This window comes from Mesoplodon bidens (genome assembly GCF_964165515.1).
Source record: "Mesoplodon bidens genome assembly, chromosome: 20".
In the NCBI taxonomy this organism is placed as follows: domain Eukaryota; kingdom Metazoa; phylum Chordata; class Mammalia; order Artiodactyla; family Ziphiidae; genus Mesoplodon; species Mesoplodon bidens.
This window is the reverse complement of record NC_138181.1, coordinates 9,134,504-9,156,215: the sequence shown is the minus strand read 5'-3', so window position 1 is coordinate 9,156,215 and position 21,712 is coordinate 9,134,504. Positions and strand designations below refer to the sequence as shown.

The following is a 21,712-nucleotide window of genomic DNA, read 5'->3' as shown; positions in this document are numbered from 1 at the left end:
TGAAGTAGAAGTTAGTAAATGACAGACCAAGGCTTGACCTCAGATCTACCTGACTCAAAGCCAATACCTGGTTAAATCATAAGACGGTGAAATGCCGAGTAAATGTTTGCTGAATATTTATACTGTTGTCTTTATTGTTCAAAAACACTCTACATAAACAATCTATTCACTAATGGGTCTCTTAATCCAAACAGTTTCACCTACGCAACAGGAATCCCCAGCATCAGCCTTATAAATTCTTCATTTCAAGAAAAGAGACAGAACTCAACTTGGCTTACACAGTGAGTTGGTGGCAAAGAAGGAAAAGACAAAAGATAAATAAACACAATCCAAAAGAGCCTTTATGATGTACCCCTGCGCTCTTCTCATCTGTTCTCCTGCCATTATCTATACCCTATGTTCTTCACATTGCCCCCCATTTTCAAATCTTCACACTTCCGTTCCTTCTAATTATATGGGACCCCATTCCTTGTCATCCTGATACACTCCTGTACATTCTTAAGACGACCTCAAGTAGTATTTCCCCTCAACGACTCCTCCTCTGACCTCCACAGACAGAAGTACATACTTGCCTCCCACACTCCCCCAATTCCATGTATTCTATAATTAAACTTTCACATTAAGGAAATTATCTATTTACAAGTCTCTCCTGGCTAGAGAAGGAATCCTGTCATTTACCTTGGCATCTCTAGCATCTGGCATGTAAGTAGGTTCTGTGTCTGTACATTTATATCTTGCTACGTGTTAACAGAGGATTAAGGCAGAAGCATTTAATAAACATTTCCTGAATTAATGAGTATGTGTTTTATCACTTGAGAGAGGCTTGGTTTTTGTTTCTTGGTAAAATCCTAAACTCGTCTTCATACATAAGACAGAAAATATTGATAAGTAAACCAAGCTCATTTGATACTGGTAGTCAAAGCAATGTGTTTATCTGCAAAACCAAAGCAGTTATCATGGGTTTGGAAAGAACACCAGCAAACTATGCACACGCACAAACCACATCTATCCGCAGATCAGATGGATAAATTGCTATTACTGCTTTACCCACAATATAATTAATCCTCTGTTTCTCATCCATGAACAAACTGTTTGTCCCATCTGAATATTCAACTTTACCTGCAGTGCTTGTTCTTGGATATCACGAAATAATTCCATATCTTTCTCAGTCATGATTTCCTGGCTCCCAAAAAGCCGTTCCTCACTTTCTTGTTTGCCGTCCCAGCCATCCTGATTGTCTGCACATTAAGAAAGGGCTCACGTTATTAATGCTACCTTCAGTTTAGTACATGAACTAGAACAAATTTCCAAAGTCTTAATATTATTTATATAAAAGAGAAGAGGATAACATAACTGACTCCCAGAAAGATACTAGTCAATAAATAATACGTACATATTATATCTTGCCTTATAATGAAAACCGTGAATTGACTTAAAGCTGCTTAAAAATACTAGCTAAATAACTAAATTGAAACTTCATTAAAAGAGATTATATTTCAGTATATACATACATACATATAAAAGTAGAACAGGAAAAAGGTCTAAGAAGTATGAAGTCTATTTTGAAATAACATGAATATAAAACTTTTAATATGAGTTTAACATGTCAACATGCAAATGTTGCTTCTTCATTCTTTGGTGGTATGGAAGAAGTTTATGTTATAGCAAGACGTAATTTTTATCACTTCAGAGCAAAACAAGGAAATTTTGCTCCTTTTAAAATTCTCAATGATTCTGCAATCTTCATAAGGCCAATACATTCTTATCTCAACAAGAAGATGTATTTCAAATGGCTACTTTAACTGATCCCAAGTACTACCGACCCCCCTCACATTCTGGTACCCTTTTAAAGCAAACTCCAAAGCCTGAGTATCACAGATGGTAATCCTCCGGCTAAGTGTGACAAATTATAATAAGCATACACTAAATGATGCACCTTCCTCAAATGGGTAAAGAAATGCGTGAGAGGAGCATTGAGGGGTTAAGTAGATCACTATCCTTTGCATTTGAAGACGACACTGATGTGGTCTCACTTCCTCTCTGTATGAGTATGGCTGAAAAAAACCCATTAGTGACAGACAGTTCTCTTTTAAAAATCAATTGCCCATACATTTACTCATTTAGTGTAAGAAGAAGAAGGACAAGGACTCACTCTTGACAATATTCCTAAACTGAAAAATACATATATAATCTGAAGATACTCTGTGCCTTTAATGCCCCCTAGTGCATGACACAGACGGATGCAGGCACAGATCTAGCACAGTATTCCGTAGCATTGTACCAGATGGTGCAGATTGCTTCTTAAACTCTACAATTCATAAAGAAAATGACAGAGCCAATTAAAGCAAAAGCTCATACCAATGCCTAAAGCTCAATATTGGTTCTCCATACACTTTATACATTTGCTCTAATAATTTCTAACGCCTTCCAGTAGATTCTTCTAATAATCCACAGCCAGTGAAATGGTTAATTCAAAAATGCCTTTTATCACGATCTGCTTTAAGAGATTCCTTCCTAAATCCAACCTAAATGGCTTGCATATTTTCTTAGATAAATGTACTCAGAGTGGAGCTTATCTACAGTCTATGTGGCTGATAAAGACATGAAAAGTACTTAAATGCTTAAACTGTAGTTAGTTGATTGCCACTCAGGTGAAAAGCCAATCAATACAGCATAAAAGGGGGGACCTGACAAGGATGAGGATTTTTCTCTCCTGCAGTGGACCAATCAATCATTGATATAAGCAGGAATGATGAAGCAGTGAATACAATCACCAATGGGACACTGCGGGGAAGGAAATAAAAGTTAAGGAAGTCCTTGCAGCACATGAGACACTACAGATTCGGCCCTGTGATCCTAGAGCCCATTCTTTTTCTTCTGCTTTCCTCAGAGCCCTTTCTAACTTTCTTCACACGGTTAGGCTCTCGCAACTCAACAGCGATAAGACCGGCTCTAATTATCTGGACAGCTCATCAAAATGTTCTCCTCTGACTTGAATTATCTGCTATACTTTTAACTCTTCTCCACAGATGTTTTCTACTTTGAAAACTAGGGACCTGAGCCTGACACATAAGCAAATGGTGTGAAGCTGTGGTTCTCTTTCTCTCTCTTTTTAAGTATAATCCATGAAAAATTACAACTGTATTTGCCAAGATCTGAAGTAGAAAAATCAATGACCTCATCATATTTGCATATAATTTGGTCTTTCACTTATACTCATATCAACAGCATTTTATTGGGTTGGCCCAAAACTTTGTTCAGGCTTGGAAAAACCCAAACGAACTTCTGGGCAACCCAATATTTACCTATACTCTGCAATTTCCTTCCAGGAATAAAGTAAGCACCTTGATGTTCATCACATAATTTATTTTGTAATTTATGAAATATTACATAAAGTTATCCTTGAGTCAAGGTTATACACCAAATTTCTGTAGGCAGAAGCATCTTCTTTTGTCTAAAACTCCTACTTGTCCATTCTCCAACTTCATCTCTAGCCTCTAAGTTCCTGCCATAGTTATCACCTGAGTATCACCTACATACATATATTTAGCACATTCTTATAGTCCAAGACCAATTTTTAATAATCAAATATAAATCTACTCTAGATAACTATTGTTATTCCAAATAACACACTCTGGAATACTTTTTGTTTCTAAGTGAACAACTTTTACCTGTGGGCCAATCGGAAGTGCTTGATTTTCTGTTGCCCTTTTTCCTGACTCTATATTGCTCAGAGTAGTCCACCACTTCCCCTCGAGGTTTCCGCCCATCAGGGGAAGGGGTAAAGAATTTGGTAAGGCCATCGATGAGCCCTTTGGTTTTCTTATTGAACTTCAAGGGGACGCTGCCATCTCTGCAGAAGTCCAAGCCATCTATTTGCTCTAGATATCCATCTTCTGATGACGATGCTGACTGGCTGGAGAGAGTGATTTTACGTTTCCGACCCCTTCCAGGGCCTGTTCGAACTTTGCTGAAGGGACCTTTTGACCTAAAGAATCAAACAGGGAAAAGGGAAACTATTAAAAAGAAATCTTTATATGGTTTCTATTTAATATATAACACACACTAAATAACCTACAACTATATTTTAAAAATCTATATTGTTAAGAATATTCCATAAACTGTAAAATTATATGACTAAAAAGTAATGTTATTAGAAACATCTATTTCTGGGAAGCCTATTCATTTTATAGAGAAAAGAATCCTAGGCCAGGAGTCAGAGGGCATATCTGAGTCATAATTCTGCCACTTACTAGCTGCACATCTTGGACAAATCACATTCTCTTTTAACAACAGTGTCTTCATCTATACAATGAGAGTTGTACCAGAGAAAGACTAAGACCTTTCCAGGTATGAAGTCCAAGCATCTATGCACCAACTCACGAGCTACACTCTTACCTCTAAACATAAGGATGGGTTACTCTCTGCAGGTCAGGAATCAAAAGATCTTTTTACAGGAAAGTTAAAGCTTGATTTAAGATTTAAAATATGAACTACAATACTGGTTCTATGTATTTCAAGCTGCTAATGCCCACTCATTTCAGCTATACCACCTTCGTCTTAAGTGTACAAAGGGTGGGTAAATTTTGTGAGAGGCTGACAGGCCTAAAGATAGTTTACGTATCATCAAAGGTGAATTACTGTAAAGATACTCCAAAGAAAAGAGAAAATTAGCTACTTAATCTTGCCCCACCTCCTCCAAACCTAGCCCAGTTTTCTAGTCCACAAGAGATAATTATATCCCTGATTTCTGCTAACAGATGAAAATCCACATTATTTTACTTCAGGACACAGAAATGGGACTTAGCTATGACCTCAACAGGAGAAGCTATCCAGCAATCTGTACATATAACAGAAATAAACTACTGAGATTACATCAAGAGAAGAATCTGTGAAATGCTTCAATAACGTAATTTTTTCTTCCTTGTTTTTTAGGTAAAAGAAGCAATCTAAGGTAACGGTTTAGAGCCAGACCTTGGGGCCAGCCTATTGGGGTTTTAATCTCAGCTGAACACTTACTATAAACTATGCAAGTTAATCGTTCTAGACTGCAGTATCCTCCTTTGAAAAAGGTGAGTACCAACAGTACCTACTTCACTGGGCTGGTGGGAGAATTAAATGATTTAACACACGTCAAGCACTTAGAACAGTGAGTGCCTTGGTACTTTATTAAGGGCTCAGTAAGAGTTAGCCATTATTGTTATATAAAAGTGGCAGCTGTGACAACTGCGTGTCTTTTCACAGAGCAGACAAGTGAACCCTGTGCTACAGAGAAGACCCTACGCTCTTCTCCCCTCACCTTGCCACAAGTACAACTTACACCGTGTTTTGTTTCTTTAACCTGTTTTTTGGACGTCCTATTGGATTAGCATAGCGCCGTTTTATCTGTGCCGCCTTCTTCTGTAGAAGTTTTCGTCCTTTTTTCCTAGGTCGACATATCTGACATATCCACATGCCTATAAAGAAAGAAAATTCCACATAAAAGCACAATGGACATAAATGCAGTGAAAGAGTTCAGATACTTTAAGCCAGGAGTTCTTAACCTCTTTCAGGTCAAGGACTCTCATTTGAAAATCTGATAAAAGCCCCCTAGAAAAATAAACATGAAAACATACACACACAAAATTCTACAAACAACTAGAAGAGACTCACAAATATCCTGAAGGCCACACATGGCTGAAGTCCACTGATCCTCACTTTATACCCAGAACCCACATACGGGCTTCTAATTACTGTTCTGCAAGAAAAGAAGCCAGGTTCCCATAGAGGAATGGCTGAGTCCAGGGCTGGAGCTGGGAAAATACAAGATGACCTGGAACAGCTTGTGGTGCCAGGAAATAAAGAAGTGCTCAACAGATGATGAAGGCATGTGAAAAGGACCCAGAAGCCAACGTGAAGGAACTGCCAACAGCCAGATGTGGGTCAATCCAGAAAAAAAGGAATAATCACAGCAATGGACTATAAGCCATAGAATAAAATAAATATCCATGAGTCCATAATGATTTGAATGGCTGAATAAATAAATAAGTGGGAGAAAGGGATCACTCTTACTTTTTTCTTTTGGTGTGTTTTTTTTGTTTGTTTTTACATGTCCATTTATTCAACCAGAACTCCTTCATGACAATTTAATACAGTATTTATTAATGAGTAGTGTTGAGAAAATTATTTCCCCCTACATACAAAAATACAGATTTGAACACTATGAAAACAATCAGGACAAGTACCGTGAAAAACTGGTTCTTCAAAAGAAATAAAGGGGGAAAACTGAGGGCAGCATGAGGCTTTGTCTGCTGACGGGGACAAGCCAACAGGAGCACAGGCTTTGGGGTCCCCAAGCCACTCCAAATGGGTAGAGTCAAACCTGGGAGCCCGTGGGAGCCAGGTGGTGCCCACCCCAGGGCATCCATATCGGCTTCAGAAGCCAGGATGGGAGCTCTGACAGGAAAAACCAAAGTTTGCCAAACAGGCATCAGCTCGGATCATCCCACAGCTGGGGATCACTCTTTCTTATAGCAGAATTACAGTTAGTAAATGTAGAAGAAATGATGGAAATAGAAAAATCATCACTATGGAGACAAACAGCACAGTAAAAAGTGGTGCATGCACGAATCAATGACTGATGCTAAAGGAGATACAAAGCAGAAAAAGAGTAACTTTAAGGTGTCTGTCAAGTTTCTCCACTATAATCAAGTGATCCAAGTTCACACCACTAGTAATAAGACACAGCAGTATAATATACCCCTGTTATGGTAACATGAAGAGGGCACTACATCACTTCTCTAGTATTCTTGTCAAACTGCACAGCCTCACTCTAATCGCAATAAAGCAAGAGACAAACCCAGATGAAGGACTTTCTACAAAATACTTGGCCAGTGTTCTTCAAAAGTGTCAAGGTCAGGAAAGACAAAATCTGAGGAACTGACTGGAAGAGAGTAAGGAAATATGACAACTAAATGTAATGTGACATCCTGGATTGGATTCTCAGGACCAGAAATTCAAATAAGGTCTGTAGATTAATCACATCAGATCAATGTTAGTTTCCTGGTTTCAATAACTGTAAGATGTTAACATTAGGGGAAGCTGAGTAAAGGGTACAATGAGAACTCTCTGTACTATTTGTACTACATTTCTGTAAATCTGAAATTATTTCAAAATAAAATGTTGCCTGCTTTAAGCTTCCATAAAACTTCTTTTGTAGGCATTAAATACACAGGAATGGAGTCCTAAGAAAATCTTCACTATCTTGAAGGATTCTCAGAAGGCCTTTTGCCCACATTTCAAGTAAATGGAAGAAGCAGGAAATGTAGGATACTTATTCTTCCAATACATATAAATGTAGGCTCTTCAAAACGTGACAATCAATAGTGGCACAGAGGGACTCAAGTAAAATCCTAAAGTGGAATAACTTGGCTGTAACTAAGGTTGAGTCCCTTTCCATCAACAGGAAAAATTTCTTCAAACAGACACATCAAGTATCCCATAAGCATTTTACTTAAGAAACCTATAAATCACAAAATCCAAGTTGAAAATGGAATTTATGGTAAGACAAAGCAGGGAAGACTAATGATTTTTTTTAAAGAAACTATAAGCATAGGATAAGATGGAAATCCAACCAAGAGGCAACTGTATCCCAACTAAATACCTTTCAAGACACAGGAGTCAAAAGAATAGAATAACATTATTAACCTGTATTCTTCTGATTTGGGCACCTGTTTGTTTGCAAAATGTTATAAAAATTTTAAGGTTTTCAATAAATCAGAGGCCCTAATAGCTTTAGGCCCCTCAAAAGTGATGAGCTGTGATATAATCAACATGACCTAATACAACTTCACTTCTTCCTTTCAAGAAATAGATATTTCAAACTATTACACAAGGCAAGTATTTTGCCCTCTAGCTATAGAGCTGGCAAAAAATTATAAGTGAACACCTTCACCCTCCATGGACACTTAAATAATGAAAACAGAGGAAACTAACAATAAATCCACACCACATAAGAATGTTAGAATGCCTAAACAGAAAGGCTATCCCCACCTTTATGGTGACTGCTCGCTCTCTTCCTACTTATACAACACCAAATAGAAAGATGCAAACTATCCTCTCATCTTAACAAATCAGATTAAAAAGTGCTTTCACTAACCTGCCCCTTTATATTGCCAGACTGATTTCAGAAAGTATGTCTTACCTTTTGGCATCCGGGTGAGCGGCGGATCACAACACTCCATGTGAAAACCTCGGTCACAGGAATCACAAAAGAGCATGTTATCCTAAAGGAGAGAAAGAACAGTTCAGTTCAACCTTGTGAAACATGTCAGGATCATGACTTCATGAAACCTAGGAAGCTCCTTTCCATAAAGAAGATGACTTACCATAATAATACAAGTTCCCTTAATTTGTATTAGTTGAGTAAATGGACAGCCTGAGTTAGCTTTGCTAACCAAAAACAGTTTTGCTTCATCCATCTTTAATAAAGAACTAAAGTTTCATTACTTTTAAGTTTATCCAGTAGCCAGATAAAAGCTAACTTTAGTCTGTTTTAATAAAAGAAGAGAAATGGATGACTGTAATTAATATAACTGACCATCCCTAAATGAATACCTCCATATTACTCAAACAAATTTCACGAGGTTTTTTTTTTTTTTTTTTGCGTTACGCGGGCCTCTCACTGTTGCGGCCTCTCCCGTTGCGGAGCACAGGCTCCGGATGTGCAGGCTCAGCGGCCATGACTCACTGGCCCAGCCACTGCACGGCATGTGGGATCTTCCCAGACTAGGGCACGAACCCGTGTCCCCTGCATAGGCAGGCGGACTCTCAACCACTGGGCCACCAGGGAAGCCCACGAGTATTTCTTTTAAGTAGCTAGTCTCTCTGCAAACATACAATTAAGGTGCTTTAGAAACTACCTAGAAATCATCCAAGTGTCAATGAGCAAGTATTCTAAACTAATGATGTGTAACTTGAAGGAGCTACTGTTCTAAATTCTGCTGGACCAAGTGACTGAAAATAACCAACCATACTTAGAGGAAAATGCCAGTTGTACATTCTACTTCTAAATGAAATATTCACATTGGAAGATGAAGATACTCACTGCATTTTTGCCTTGATCTCGACAGGAGCTGCACGTTTTACACTCGATGCACTGCCACCGTAAGGCCTTCACTCTAACCGTTAGCTCAGGGGAAAACTTTAAACAGGATGGATGACCTAATAAGGGGAAAGTTCGCAAACGCAACAATGAAGAATCATTTTGTAACTGTATTAAAGGAATGAGGTAGAAAAAGGCAATTTTCTTAAATCAAAACATCAAGGAAAACAAGAAGCCCCTGGAAGCTTGCCACACACGCCTCATCAGGACTGCGCACTCAATTCAGTTTTATGCGTGCTACATACATCACCCTCCCCAACTTGATTATAAAAAACTTGACAAACTCCAAACTTTTATTAAGCCTGCATTAATTAAAGCATTATGTGTGTACACGTGCTCCCATGCATACGAATACAAAACATGCCTGGGACATTTCTGGAAGAGTAACACAAAAACTGTTTACAACTGTAACATCCTAGGATATAGAGCTATGAATATTTGGCAGGAAAAGGATTTTACATTTTACTTTATACCCTTCTGTGCTCTCATTTTTAAAACAATAACATGAGTTACTTTTATAACTAAAAAATATTATTTTAAAAATGCCATCATTTAGAAGTGAGTTATGGGGCTTCCCTGGTGGCGCAGTGGCTGAGAGTCAGCTTGCCGATGCAGGGGACGCGGGTTCGTGCCCCGGTCTGGGAAGATCCCACATGCCGCAGAGAGGCTGGGCCCCTGAGCCATGGCCGCTGAGCTTGCGCATCCGGAGCCTGTGCTCCGCAACGGGAGAGGCCACAACAGTGAGAGGCCCACGAACTGTTTGCATGCATGAATAAATAAATAAATAAATGTGAGTTATGTGCTCATGATTTAAGGCACTCAAGCTAAAACTAAAACCTAAGCGATACTTCTACTGTGATTAAAATTAATAGTAACAGAAAAAAATGTTTCTTCTCCCAAAAGTTAGTATCAGGTTTGATTCTCAAAAACTTAGGGTAGCCAATTTGCTCTTAACTCTGAAAAGATTTATCCCTTTCCTCTAAAAATTGGTTATGTTTATTTTTTTCAGTGAGAGAAAGGGTTGGTTAAATTATCTTCTCCCCTCTCTCTTCTATCCCTAAATAATTTTCTCTTTTCAGAGATGATAAGAAATTTATCATCAAAACATCACTAACATCCAAGGAAAATGGAAGAGGTGTAAAAAACCTCACCCATAATCTCATCGTCCTAGAACAGCCTCTTTCGTGTCCTACTCTTCCTTTGTAAACTAACTAAAGCCCTTGCATGGTTTTAATTATAGAATATATATGGCTTTGTTTTGCTTTTCTTCATTATTTTATTCAAGCAAACTTTATATTTACGTTCCTTAAACTGATTATATTCCACTGACTTGACACACTATAACCTACCTGACCATTTCCGTGTTGCAAATATTTAGACAATTTTACCCATAACAGTATTAGATCACTAAAGTGAATTATTTCATGATGATAGATTCTTTCCTTCTTTTAAGTTAATTCCTGAGAATAAATTCCTGAAAGAGGAGTTGGTGAGTGAGATGAAATAAACATTGTTATAGCTTGAGAGGTAGACTTGCTCTGCCAAAATATGCTTCAAATCCTATGATATAATACCCAGTGCCACCAGCAAACCACAAATATTTCACCGCAATTTTATCAGCTCCAGTTTGGGCTCTCTTATCTTTCGAGCTCTATAAAAGCTATAAAATAACACTTCGCTGCTGCTTTGGTGTGTGCTCCTATTATTATTTGGGTAGAACGTTTTTCACACGCTCAACTCTTAACTTCCTCTCGTGTGAACTGCCTATTCATAGGCTCTGCCCCCAGCCTTCACGTTTAGAAATGTAAGCACACGCTCTATACTTCAGAGCTTTTGGCCCCTTGCCATATTTAATGCAATTATTTTTCTCAAACAATTCTTGCTTTTTAAAATTTGGGGTATTTTAGTTCTCAATTTGAAAAATACCAAATTTCGTAGACTTGACCATGTCCATACGTTCTTCCTTGGTTATTCTGAGAGCCAAGCTCCAAGCAGCCCTCCTGGCAGTAACACCAGTTCACAGCCTTGTGTAGTTCTCTCCCACACCAAACAGGATACAGCTGAAATGACAGCGTGACTTCGAAGGTAAGCATAAGAGATGCTGCCAATTCCGCCTTGCTCTGTCTCTCAGATACCTTCTTGGGGGAATCAGCCGCCACCTGTGGACACTCATTTAGCCCTATGGGAAGGTCCACAGGGCAAAAAGCCGAGGCTTCCTGTCGACAGGCAGCATTAACTTGCCAGCCAGGTAAGTGAGTCACCATGAAAGCCTTCAGATGACACAGGCACAGGACCTGCGATCTTAATTGCAACCTCATGAAAGATCCCAAATCAAAACCACCTCGATAAGCCACTCCCTAATTCCTGACCCAAAGAAACAACATGAAATAAACAATGTTTGTTGTTGTTTTTAGCTGCTAAGTTTTGTAGTAATTTATTCCTATAGCGATGGTAACTAATAGTTATTTATCTTACTAGTTCTTTAAAAGTCCCCTCTACAGTAAGATTTTCAAAGTACGCTCTTCCCTATCTTACAGAAACTCCGAGACCACCTCAAATATAATGCTTCTTGGAAGGCAGGGCTACAACACAACCCTCTCCCTGCTCCCATTTCATTCCTACCTCACCTAAAGCAGATTCATTTTTATCTGTTTTATATATTTGAGTTCTCATAAGATTTCTTAAGGGTTCCATTACTAAAATCGTTTGGAAATCACTGTATTGTATGACATGTCACTATATTTTTGTCTAACTTGTATGATTTTATGGTTTATATGTAAGGGTGAAACCCACCCAGGATTCATTTTGGTTTGTGGTATTATGCTGGATATGGTCACCACTACTCAAGATCTCTTCCCACCTCCTTCTAATGCCTTCTATACATAAAAACCGAAAAGCTGAAGACTATACTTCCCAGACTCTCTTGCAGTTAGGCTCTAGATATGAATTAAATTCTACCAATGGGATGTGTTTGAGTGATTTCTGAAAGGTAGTAATGAAGCAAAGACCATCTTCTTCCTGATACTGTTTTCTAATGAAAAGTTATGAAAACGCCAGTGTCTACTCTCCACCTTCATGGCTATCCAGAAGCAGTTGTGACGATGGCCGAATTCAGCATTTCAGCACCAGCTACAGAACTCAACAGTTCTGCAGTACTTCCCACTTCCACCTCTTCCAGACGGAGGCAGATGCAGTGGCTCCCTGGTGGGCCAGTTCTGCAACGCCCCAGGAATCAGCCCTTGAGGCCCAGTCCAGAGCTTGCCTCTTCAGCCCTTCCAACGATCTCACAAAAACCTGATTCTGGTATTAAATTCCTCTCCCCTTGAAGTATGTAGTGTGTTTTCTGCTTTCTGGACTAAATCCTATTTGTCACTGGTATAAAACACTGACTATTAAGCCAATGATTAAAGATACTGCAAAGCCTCATAAGTTCTTAAAATGCAGACCAAGACTATCTCTGGAATTGACAAATTAGGAGACTCTTTGCAAAACCTTTTTTAGAGCCCAGAGTTTCACACAGCTCACTAAATTGCAGTGTCAATGCTCTATTTCCCAATGTGACATATGTAAGTTTCTATCAAGAAAAACAAATCTGTTATCATCCTGGTTCTATTCATGAAGCCTGAGGCATAAATCAAGAAAGATAAGTAGTGATTATTAAAGAAACCAGCAACAACTTCTAACTGATTGCTGTGATTTGAACAGATGTTTGATAGTGAAAGATAAAGACCAACAGAAAAAAATAAGTCTATGGAAAGCTTTTTATAAAAACAACAATCACAGCTGAGGCCTGATTTAACTTAACTGAATAAAACATTTCAACTATACATTTAAATCCCTCCCTCATCTAGAAGCTCATCTCAGGTACCTAAAACCAGAATCAAATTAAAATGTTCCTTTCTTAAGGACCAAGGGTACAAACTCCAGTCAAACATCCTCTCGCCTGAGGGCACCTGTCACAAGGACACAAGGGCTACATACCACTGTTGCCGCAGTCTGCACAGGAGATTAGTTCCTCTGGCTTCTTTTCTCGGTTTTGGTCTTTTGTACCAAGACAGAAACTACAGATGGGGATTGGTTCAGCAACTGGCTGTAAAGAAAAACACAATTCACTCAGGTACTGGGGCTTTTTTTTAGTATAAATATAAAGACATTACAATTACAGTTGTAAATTCCTTCGAGAGTTACGTATAACTTTAGGACAAATGTATCCCCCTCCTAAATTTCCAACAAAGTAGGTGAGTTTTTACCAAGCTGCTTTGGCTGGGCCTTTACAAACGGTCCCCATAGTGACAAGTTTGGTCCAAAAAATCATATCCCAATCATGTTGGTCACTTAGAAACTAAATGATACAGTGTGGATTAGGCAAAGCAAATCCATTACCTAAGATTGAAAAATCCAACTGAATTAAGTAAGCACAAGAAATCACAGTATCAGCCCTTAAAAGGCATGTGATGTAGGAGAAAATTAAGATGTTTAATAAGCATAATGAAAGGTAACAGTAAGAGCTCTGTACAAATGGGAAAGATAAATTCCGACTGTGGCTTGGAGGAGAAGGGCTGAACGAGGAAGATGACACATATTAAGTGCCAGTACTTAATACATGTGTGTTATGGTATCTTAAGAAGCTTGTCCAAGGACAACAGATAGTAATTGTTAAAAGCAGGTTTAAACCTAGGTCTCTAGGTTCCTCCACAACGCTGGATGGAGAGAAAGGCAATACAGGTAGTATAAACAAGGTGAACTTCAGTTTGCAGTCTGCCAAGGCTAGTGCTTAAAGGATATGGCTTCCGTGATGAGCAGAGGAAGACTAGACCGGTTCTTTAAGATTGCCACTGAATGTCTTATAAAGAAGTTGGACTTTATCCTGAAGAAAAGACAACAGGTTACTGAACCAAGAGATGATCAACTGTATTTGACAAAAATAATTCCAGTAGCAATAACAAAGACAAACTGGGGAAAACCTAAAGATAGGTAGAACATTTAAACAGTGATTGCAATGGTCTGGTGAAGACAGGATAAGAACCTGAACCAAAGCTAAGGGAAAGGAATAGGAAAACACAGCTATGGACTCAGAAACCAGCTGGCTGTGGAAGTGATAGAAAAGGAATTAAACATGACTAACTTAACTGAAAAGATGGTGATGTCATCAACTGTGAAAGGTGAGTCATTTTAAAGAAGAAAACCAGGAGGAAAGCAAAGGGATGATGAATCTGCTTTCAGGTGTGTTTAGTTGCAGGTTCTCTCTCTCATTCACCTCTCAACTACTTACGCTAAGCACTGTGCAGGACAGTGATACAAACCCCTCAAGGTGCTTTTAGGCTACAGGGGAGAACAGATGTTTTCAGGTACCATGATAGGGAAACAAAGGAAGAAGTGATCACGTAGGGAAAAGTGGTATCAGGGAAAGGCTTCACAGAGGTATTTGACAGGCAGGCATACCTGAAGGGGATGTTCAAAGAAAATATAGAATCATACAGAATTGGATATGGGAGTTGGGAGTTGGGAGTTGGGAGGTATGAGCTTAGTTTGGGACATAATGAGGTTAAAATGCCTAAGAAACATCAAAGGGGCAATGCCCATGGATCTGGAGTTCAAGAGAAAAGGTGGTCTGGAAATAAAAATCTGGAAGTCATAGACAGTCAGCCCTCCATATCTGCAGGTTCCACATCCTTGAATTCAACCAACTGTGGATCCTGATCAGTTGAATCTGGAACCCGGACCCTGCAGATACCTTGAGGGCTGACTGCACATACAAAATGGCAGTAAGGCCATCAGAGTTGATGAGTTCTCCCATGGAGAACAGGTGGAAAGAAGAAAGCCAAGGTCAGAACATCAAAATTTAAGTGACTGGCAGAGGAAAAAGCCTGAAAAGGAAACAGACTAGTCAGAGAGTTGGATGGTACATCAACGTAAAAATGTCCAACACAAGCAAAACTAACAGTACTGCTCAGCCAAGAGATGAAATGAGAGATGAACAGCAGGAAGCTGTCTTAACAACTGTGCCTGTGGTAAAGACAACCACATCCTTTCTTTAAAAAGAAATATGAAAAGGAACCAGGGACTAAAGTCGGGAAAGACTTCATCCAGGGGTAGAAACTTGAAGTAACCTCTAAAGAAGGCAGAAGCAAGGTCATGAGGCTTAAGCTTTATGCTGTAGCCTCTAAGTGCCACAAGAAGATTTTAACAGAGGAATGATGTGAGTAAGATTTGAAGTTTAGAAAAGTCACTCTGTACATGGTTGGAAGTGGATGGGAAGGGATATGATCTATGATCCAGGCCCTGAGTAACAAGGACCTGCATTAAGGCACTGATGAAAGGACTGGAGAAGAGACAAAAGAGGTACTTAAAGGTATAACTGGCAGGAACTGCTGGCTAATTGATTTGGGGTAGGGAACACAGTAAGAAGGACGCAAGACTAGAAAGACACCATTGAAGAAGTGAACAGGCAAGCCACAGAATGGAAGATATTAACTCACATTTAACCAACAAATGTTTATATCCAGTACTGTATACACAAAGAACTCTTACATGTCAATAAGGAAAAGACAGACAGAAGACTTCAACAGGTACTTTACAACAGCAAATACATATGTAATATACAAGTGGCCAATAAACATAAGAAAAGATGCTCAATCTCACTAGCCATCAAGGAAGCAGATCTTCAAGGATGGCTAAAATTATGAAGACTGGCAATAGTAAGTATTGGTAAGAAAGTGGAACAAAAGAAACTCTCTTACACTGCTGATAGGAATATAAACTGACAAAACCACTCTGAAAACTACTAAAAATAAACACAGCACACCATATGATCCTGCACTTCCACCCCTGGCTATATACCCGAACGAAGTACATACACACCATATATAATAAAGCATACACAAAAGCGAGCAGGGCACCATTACTCATAACACCAAAATCTACTCAAATAAAAACTACCCAAATGACTATCAATGAATGGTTACGCAAATAAATTATGCTATATCCATACAGTGGAACATTAGACAGTAATGAAAATAAATTACAGTCAACAACATATCACAAACAACAGCGAACGAAAGAACAGACTCAGAAGAAGACATAATATATCATTTTATTTATATAAAGTTCAAAAATAGTTCTATATTATTATAAGTCAGGATAGTGACTGTGGTTACCTTTAGGGAGAAAGAAAGAGGTAATGAATTGGAGAGGGACTTCTGAGGTATAAATAATGTTACTTTTCTTGACCTGGATGATGGTTTCATGGATCTTAATTAGGAATTAAGGCATACACTTACAATCTGTGTACTTTTCTGAATATATATTTTAATTAGAAAGTTAAATTTAATTATGAACATCTATTAAGGAGGACTGTGGTACCTCTGGAATATTCTGAAAGAAATACCGATGGTGATTTAGACAGTGAAGTTTGGAACTTAGAAAAGAGGCTAGAGATAGATTCAAAAGACATGAGCGTGCAGGTGATAACTGACAATGCCCAGTGAGAGGGTGGAGGTAAGTGGAGTGGGTTGGAGGGGTAGACAGTAAGTGAGACAAAGTCGGGATAGAAGAGCAGCAACATTTAGAAGCATCAGAGGAAAAGCAGGCCAGAAAGGACCAAGACAAAACAGAACCAGGAGAAGTGATGACACAAGAATTTCAAGAAGCAGAGAGCAATCAAAAATCAGTGTTGGGAAGATAAAGTAACTACTGCATTCTACAACTGAGAAATAGCTGGAGACCTCACTAAGAGAGAGCCCTTCTCAATGACAGGATAAGAACTGAAGTCATCGGAACCAACAAGCTGCCATGCAGGGACAGAGAGTAGACAGGAGACAGCTAAAAGGAAATGACAAAGGGTTTTGGTGTGTTCTAGTTATTTCAAATGAGAAAGACTAAACCTATTTAAATGTGGAAGAGAAGACACACATGGTCCAAGAGATTCAAGAAACAAGAAATAACAGGAACATATTATGTAGTAAGGATTAGAGCTACCCTGTTCAACATGGCAGGCACTACAACATGTGGCTATTTAAATGTAAAATTAAACTAATTTAATCCCTCAGTCATACTAGCTACATTTAAATTGCCCAAGAGTCACATGTGGCTACTGACTACAGTTCTGGACAGCAAAAATATAGAACTATTTCATCATTACACAAAGTTCTACTGGAAAACACTGGCTTAGAAAAGAGGATGGATTTGTAAGCATAGGTAAAGGGACTGGCCTTCACAGACAGAATGGTGTAGATGCATACTGCTTGTAGGTGGGATGGTGGGAACAGGGAAAAGTCCAGGATGCTCACTTTCAATAGCCTCATTATTTCTGGAAAATAGGAAATAAAATCACCTGCTACAAGTGGGACAGGGATTGGCTAGACAGACCATGAGAAAGTGATAACTGACAGAGAAAACTGAGAGGTGAGACTGGCTGGGTTTAAGAACAGAGATAACAACAACAGAAAAACCTCCTATCAAAATGGAAATGGACACACATTCCTCAGGCAAGACAGAATCAGCAAAGTATGTATTAACATAGAATAAATTTGAAATACAGAAGAGAAAAGCTGATGGAATCCCTGCAAAGTGGCCTCTATATTTTCACTAAAATAGAGGCTATGTTTTTGCTTAAAGAGAAGTAGATAGGTATGGGTTTGGGCATTTACAGAGAGCAGAAAAGTCTAAAAATCTGTGTGGAAAGTGACAGGGAATCACTTCGTGATGGAAAATAAAACTGTCAATCAGCCCTAACCACAAAGCTAAGGTAGGAGAGAATCAATTTGTAGTTATTTCCGATCAAGACAGTTGTACAACTTTCCTTAACACCTCTGAAGCCTTGGACTCACAAAATCAGAGAACTGTAGATTGACAAGATAAGCTAAAGGGTGGGAATTCCCCAGAATGCAAATATAAATATTTCTACAATAGTGGGCCACAAAGTTAAGGCTGGACATCATAAGCAGAACAGGGCCTGACAAACTGAAAGTCTGAGTTAAGGACCCATAGGAATCCTGATCAAATGGAAATAAAGGTCCAGTAGAAAGTAAAAGAAACAGAAAAGTAGAAAGACTAAAGATTGTGGTTAGCAGAAGAGTGTTAGAGTTTCTGATTTCCTACGTATGAAGTTCTTGCTAATAAAGAAAACCCCAAATGGCAAATGTGCATGAATTCTTTAACATTTAGTAAACACTATTCTAGACAATTGAGGGTACAATGGTGAGAAAGACAAAGCTCCCACTTTCAAAGAGTTTTACATTCCAGTTGAAAGCAGAAGAAAGTAAAATTGAAGACAATAAAAGAAGTCAAAAAGCTGGGAAAGCATGATCTTAGAAGAATCATATACATGTGTCCAACTCAGCAAAAATGATGGCTGTGCCCAAGACAGGAAAGTTTTGCAAAAACTTTTTTAAGTTTTAGAGAAAAGAATATTGGTAAATGACAGCTCTCCCCACCACCTGCCAGCACACACACACACAATCAGAGCTCATGGTGGGAAGAACTTCATGTCAGAACTTGTTCAATAAGAGAACAACAATCATCTGAGAAGTGGTAAAGACCAAGGACTGTGTATCAACTTGTCTTCTTGGGTCTCTCCCTACCCACCCTCTTTTTAAAATAGGGATAAGAGTATGGAAAAGTAGCTCCACTAGGAAGATATGGACACAGTCCAATATAAGGATCTGCTATTGGTAGACTGGTGGTTCCACATAAAGTGCAGTGTATCACTTCAGCAGTCTGGCTAAAAAAGAAACAAAGCTGGGTTCAGATAAAGAATCCTGTATATCAACCTGCAATCTTGGAGCTGGAGAAACCTATGTTACAATAAGAAGCTACAGGGCAGAGCAGGAACTGTATCATAATTCAAATTTAGTTAACATAATTAACAGATATTAAGTTAATCTGCTGCTACTTCTGAGGGATAGATTAGATCATATTTAAGGAAGCAAACTTGCAAGGATGAAGAAAAGAGGAAGTCTGAAAAACAAACTGTTATTCTTCAGTATAGGAAATATAGTCTTAAAAAAGTAAAACTATGCAGTAATCTGTCTTCAAGCATATATCTTTGTCATCTAGAACCAGACAATAAACAGTTCTTAATTGCAGAAATGTTACTTAAAATCATACCTAAGAAATCTTTACCAAAGCTATCCCCATATGTTCCTGTATGTTCCCTGTAATATTTCTGCCGTTAATATTTTTAATATATGATCACTGCTCCATATTACTAGATTTTGTCTACCTCAAACAAAATAACTTGAGTTCATTCAAGTCTTTCATTAAAGTTGGGGGAAAGGGGTGAGCAGTGATTTAGACATACTGGCTGCATGGTTAACCTGGAGCTGTGCAGGCAGTGTTACTCAGTTATTCTGGTACTTATCAAACGACCACAGTCTTAGACCTTGCTTACTCCCTACACAAAACAATTTGATTATTATCAGCAATAAAAAGTGTAAACAGTATTGGTATTTACAGTATGAAAATAAGACAGGCTGGAAAGCAATTTGTTAAGTCAATTAAAGACATTGGTCCAAACAGACTCAAATTTTATACAGACAGATACTTTTCAGTAACACATGGCAGTACAGCCATAATTTCCTTGAACTAAACACTGTACACTGAAGATTTTATTCTTTGACATCATAGGACCAAGCATAAAAATAATAAATATTTCAGCTACCAAAACAAAACTGAATCCATAAAGAAATACTATTACGAACAGTGATCGTGATATTTTAACTAACTGATAATTTCAGGGGTTTTTAAAAAAATTATTTTCAGGGCATTTTTAAGTGCAATTTGGGGAAGAGTAACAGTACTCTGAGGATGAGTCATTTTAGCTGATGAACTAGAAGCAAAAAAGTGATTTAAATAAATCATCTAGGTTACAAAATAAATCTGAGGTTTTCTGTGTTGATCAAATAGAACTGCTTATCAGTTAACTGTGTGATCTGTTTTAGCATATGCCTAACCATGTCGTGAAGTGCGTAAAAAATTACAACTCCAGATCATTCTCATTCCCAAAATATCACTGAGCATGAAAATCAGTGAGAAAAGCTAACACTACATTGTGTTAACTGTAAGATTTGAACCTGAAATGTACTGGGGTAGTGATATTCATAACATTTTCCAAGTAAAACTCTACCAGCTGATTTCAATTATCCTGTATCACAAAGACAGAATAAGAACAACTGATAATCCACAAGTAAAGTCTTTTAAAATATGCACAGAGATACACGATATGCAAATCACTGTTCCCAGAACTGTCCAAACGTAGTCCTTATATCTGATTGTTCTCATATCTATATAAAGTAAACCTACTCCTACAACTAATAAAACAAGAAAAAAAATTGTAGCAAATGACTTTACACACCGTTAAACACGGAAGCCAGAGTGAGCCTGTTAGAAGGTAAATCAGAGCAGTCGCTTGGTGCGCCAAACTCTCCATCCAGCCCAAGCACTTCCAGCTTAAAGGCCCCATGTGACCTGTACCCGGGCACACAAGCCCACAGTGGCCTCTCTGACCTAATCTCCTATTGCTCTCTCCCTCTCACTTTCTACTCCAGCCTCCTTGCTTGCTCTTTCTTTACAAGTCAACTGTTCCAGGCCTTTGCATTTGCTTTCCTTCTATCTGGAATGCTCTTCCCTAGATCCTTCGGATCTCTACTCAAAAGTCACCTTCTCAGTAAGGCTTTCTGTGGCCACTCCAACACTTCAAAGCAACTCACCAGCTACAATAATTCATAATCCCCTGCCTTGCTTTATTTTTTCTCCTTAACCCTTTTCACTAATTAAAATATTGTGTGTGTATGTGTATCTTATCATTTGTCCCCCACTAAATATAAACTCCATGAAGGCTCTGATTTCTGTTTGTTGAGGACTGTATTCCTAGTACTAAGAACAGTGCCCAGCATGTAATATGCATTTGAGAAGTGCTGTTCAATACATTAATCAAAGTACCTTGAAAAACTGTAATAATAAGAAAAACAGTATCTTAGAAAGAACTAAGAGTTGGTTATGAGCCTGATAAAGCTATGCACAGCTCAATAATAATCTTAATAATATAAAAATGCTCTACTGTTTCAAAGGAATCTCATCAAGTGATTTCACGGCCTCAATAACTAAGTAAGATTTCTGTCACAGCAACCTACTGCCATTCAATTTCTCAAAAGTAGGGGGAGATTTGTGGCAGGAGGCACTTAAATTGTACCCCGTGTCATGGGTTGCCCTAGGCTGCCTTAAGCACCACGTTGAGATCTCCACAATAATCACTGGATGGCAGCACGGAGCCAAATACACAGTAGATGCTCCCATTAGTAGACAGATGATTGAGTAGCATTCTGACTTGAGTTTTTGGAAATAACTTTGATTAAGAACAGCAAAAATTTTGCCCAATGATCTCTATTACACGAGGTTACGCCATGAAAGAAAATAAATTTTGGACACAATCATTTAGACAATCTTAAATATAATGACATTTTCTAAATACTGAGATACATCATCTGAGATATTCCCATCTTTATTAAAGTCCAATTTTAATTCTTCCCAGACTTGATGTTAATTTTTTAATCCACTATATACCTGTCACTG

At 38.4% G+C, this 21,712-nt stretch overlaps 1 protein-coding gene across 1 annotated transcript in view; it reads right to left on the bottom strand.

Annotated features, from left to right (window-relative positions):
- Nucleotides 1–21,712, bottom strand: part of KAT6A (lysine acetyltransferase 6A) — a 108,934-nt gene that overhangs the window by 38,714 nt on the left and 48,508 nt on the right. Inside the window, exons 3-8 of the mRNA XM_081221089.1 lie at nt 13,124–13,232; nt 9,086–9,201; nt 8,183–8,264; nt 5,321–5,456; nt 3,672–3,988; nt 1,120–1,238 (exon numbers count right to left, since the gene is read on the bottom strand). Coding sequence (XP_081077215.1) covers nt 1,120–1,238; nt 3,672–3,988; nt 5,321–5,456; nt 8,183–8,264; nt 9,086–9,201; nt 13,124–13,232 — 879 coding nt within the window. The remainder of the gene's footprint in view (nt 1–1,119; nt 1,239–3,671; nt 3,989–5,320; nt 5,457–8,182; nt 8,265–9,085; nt 9,202–13,123; nt 13,233–21,712) is intronic.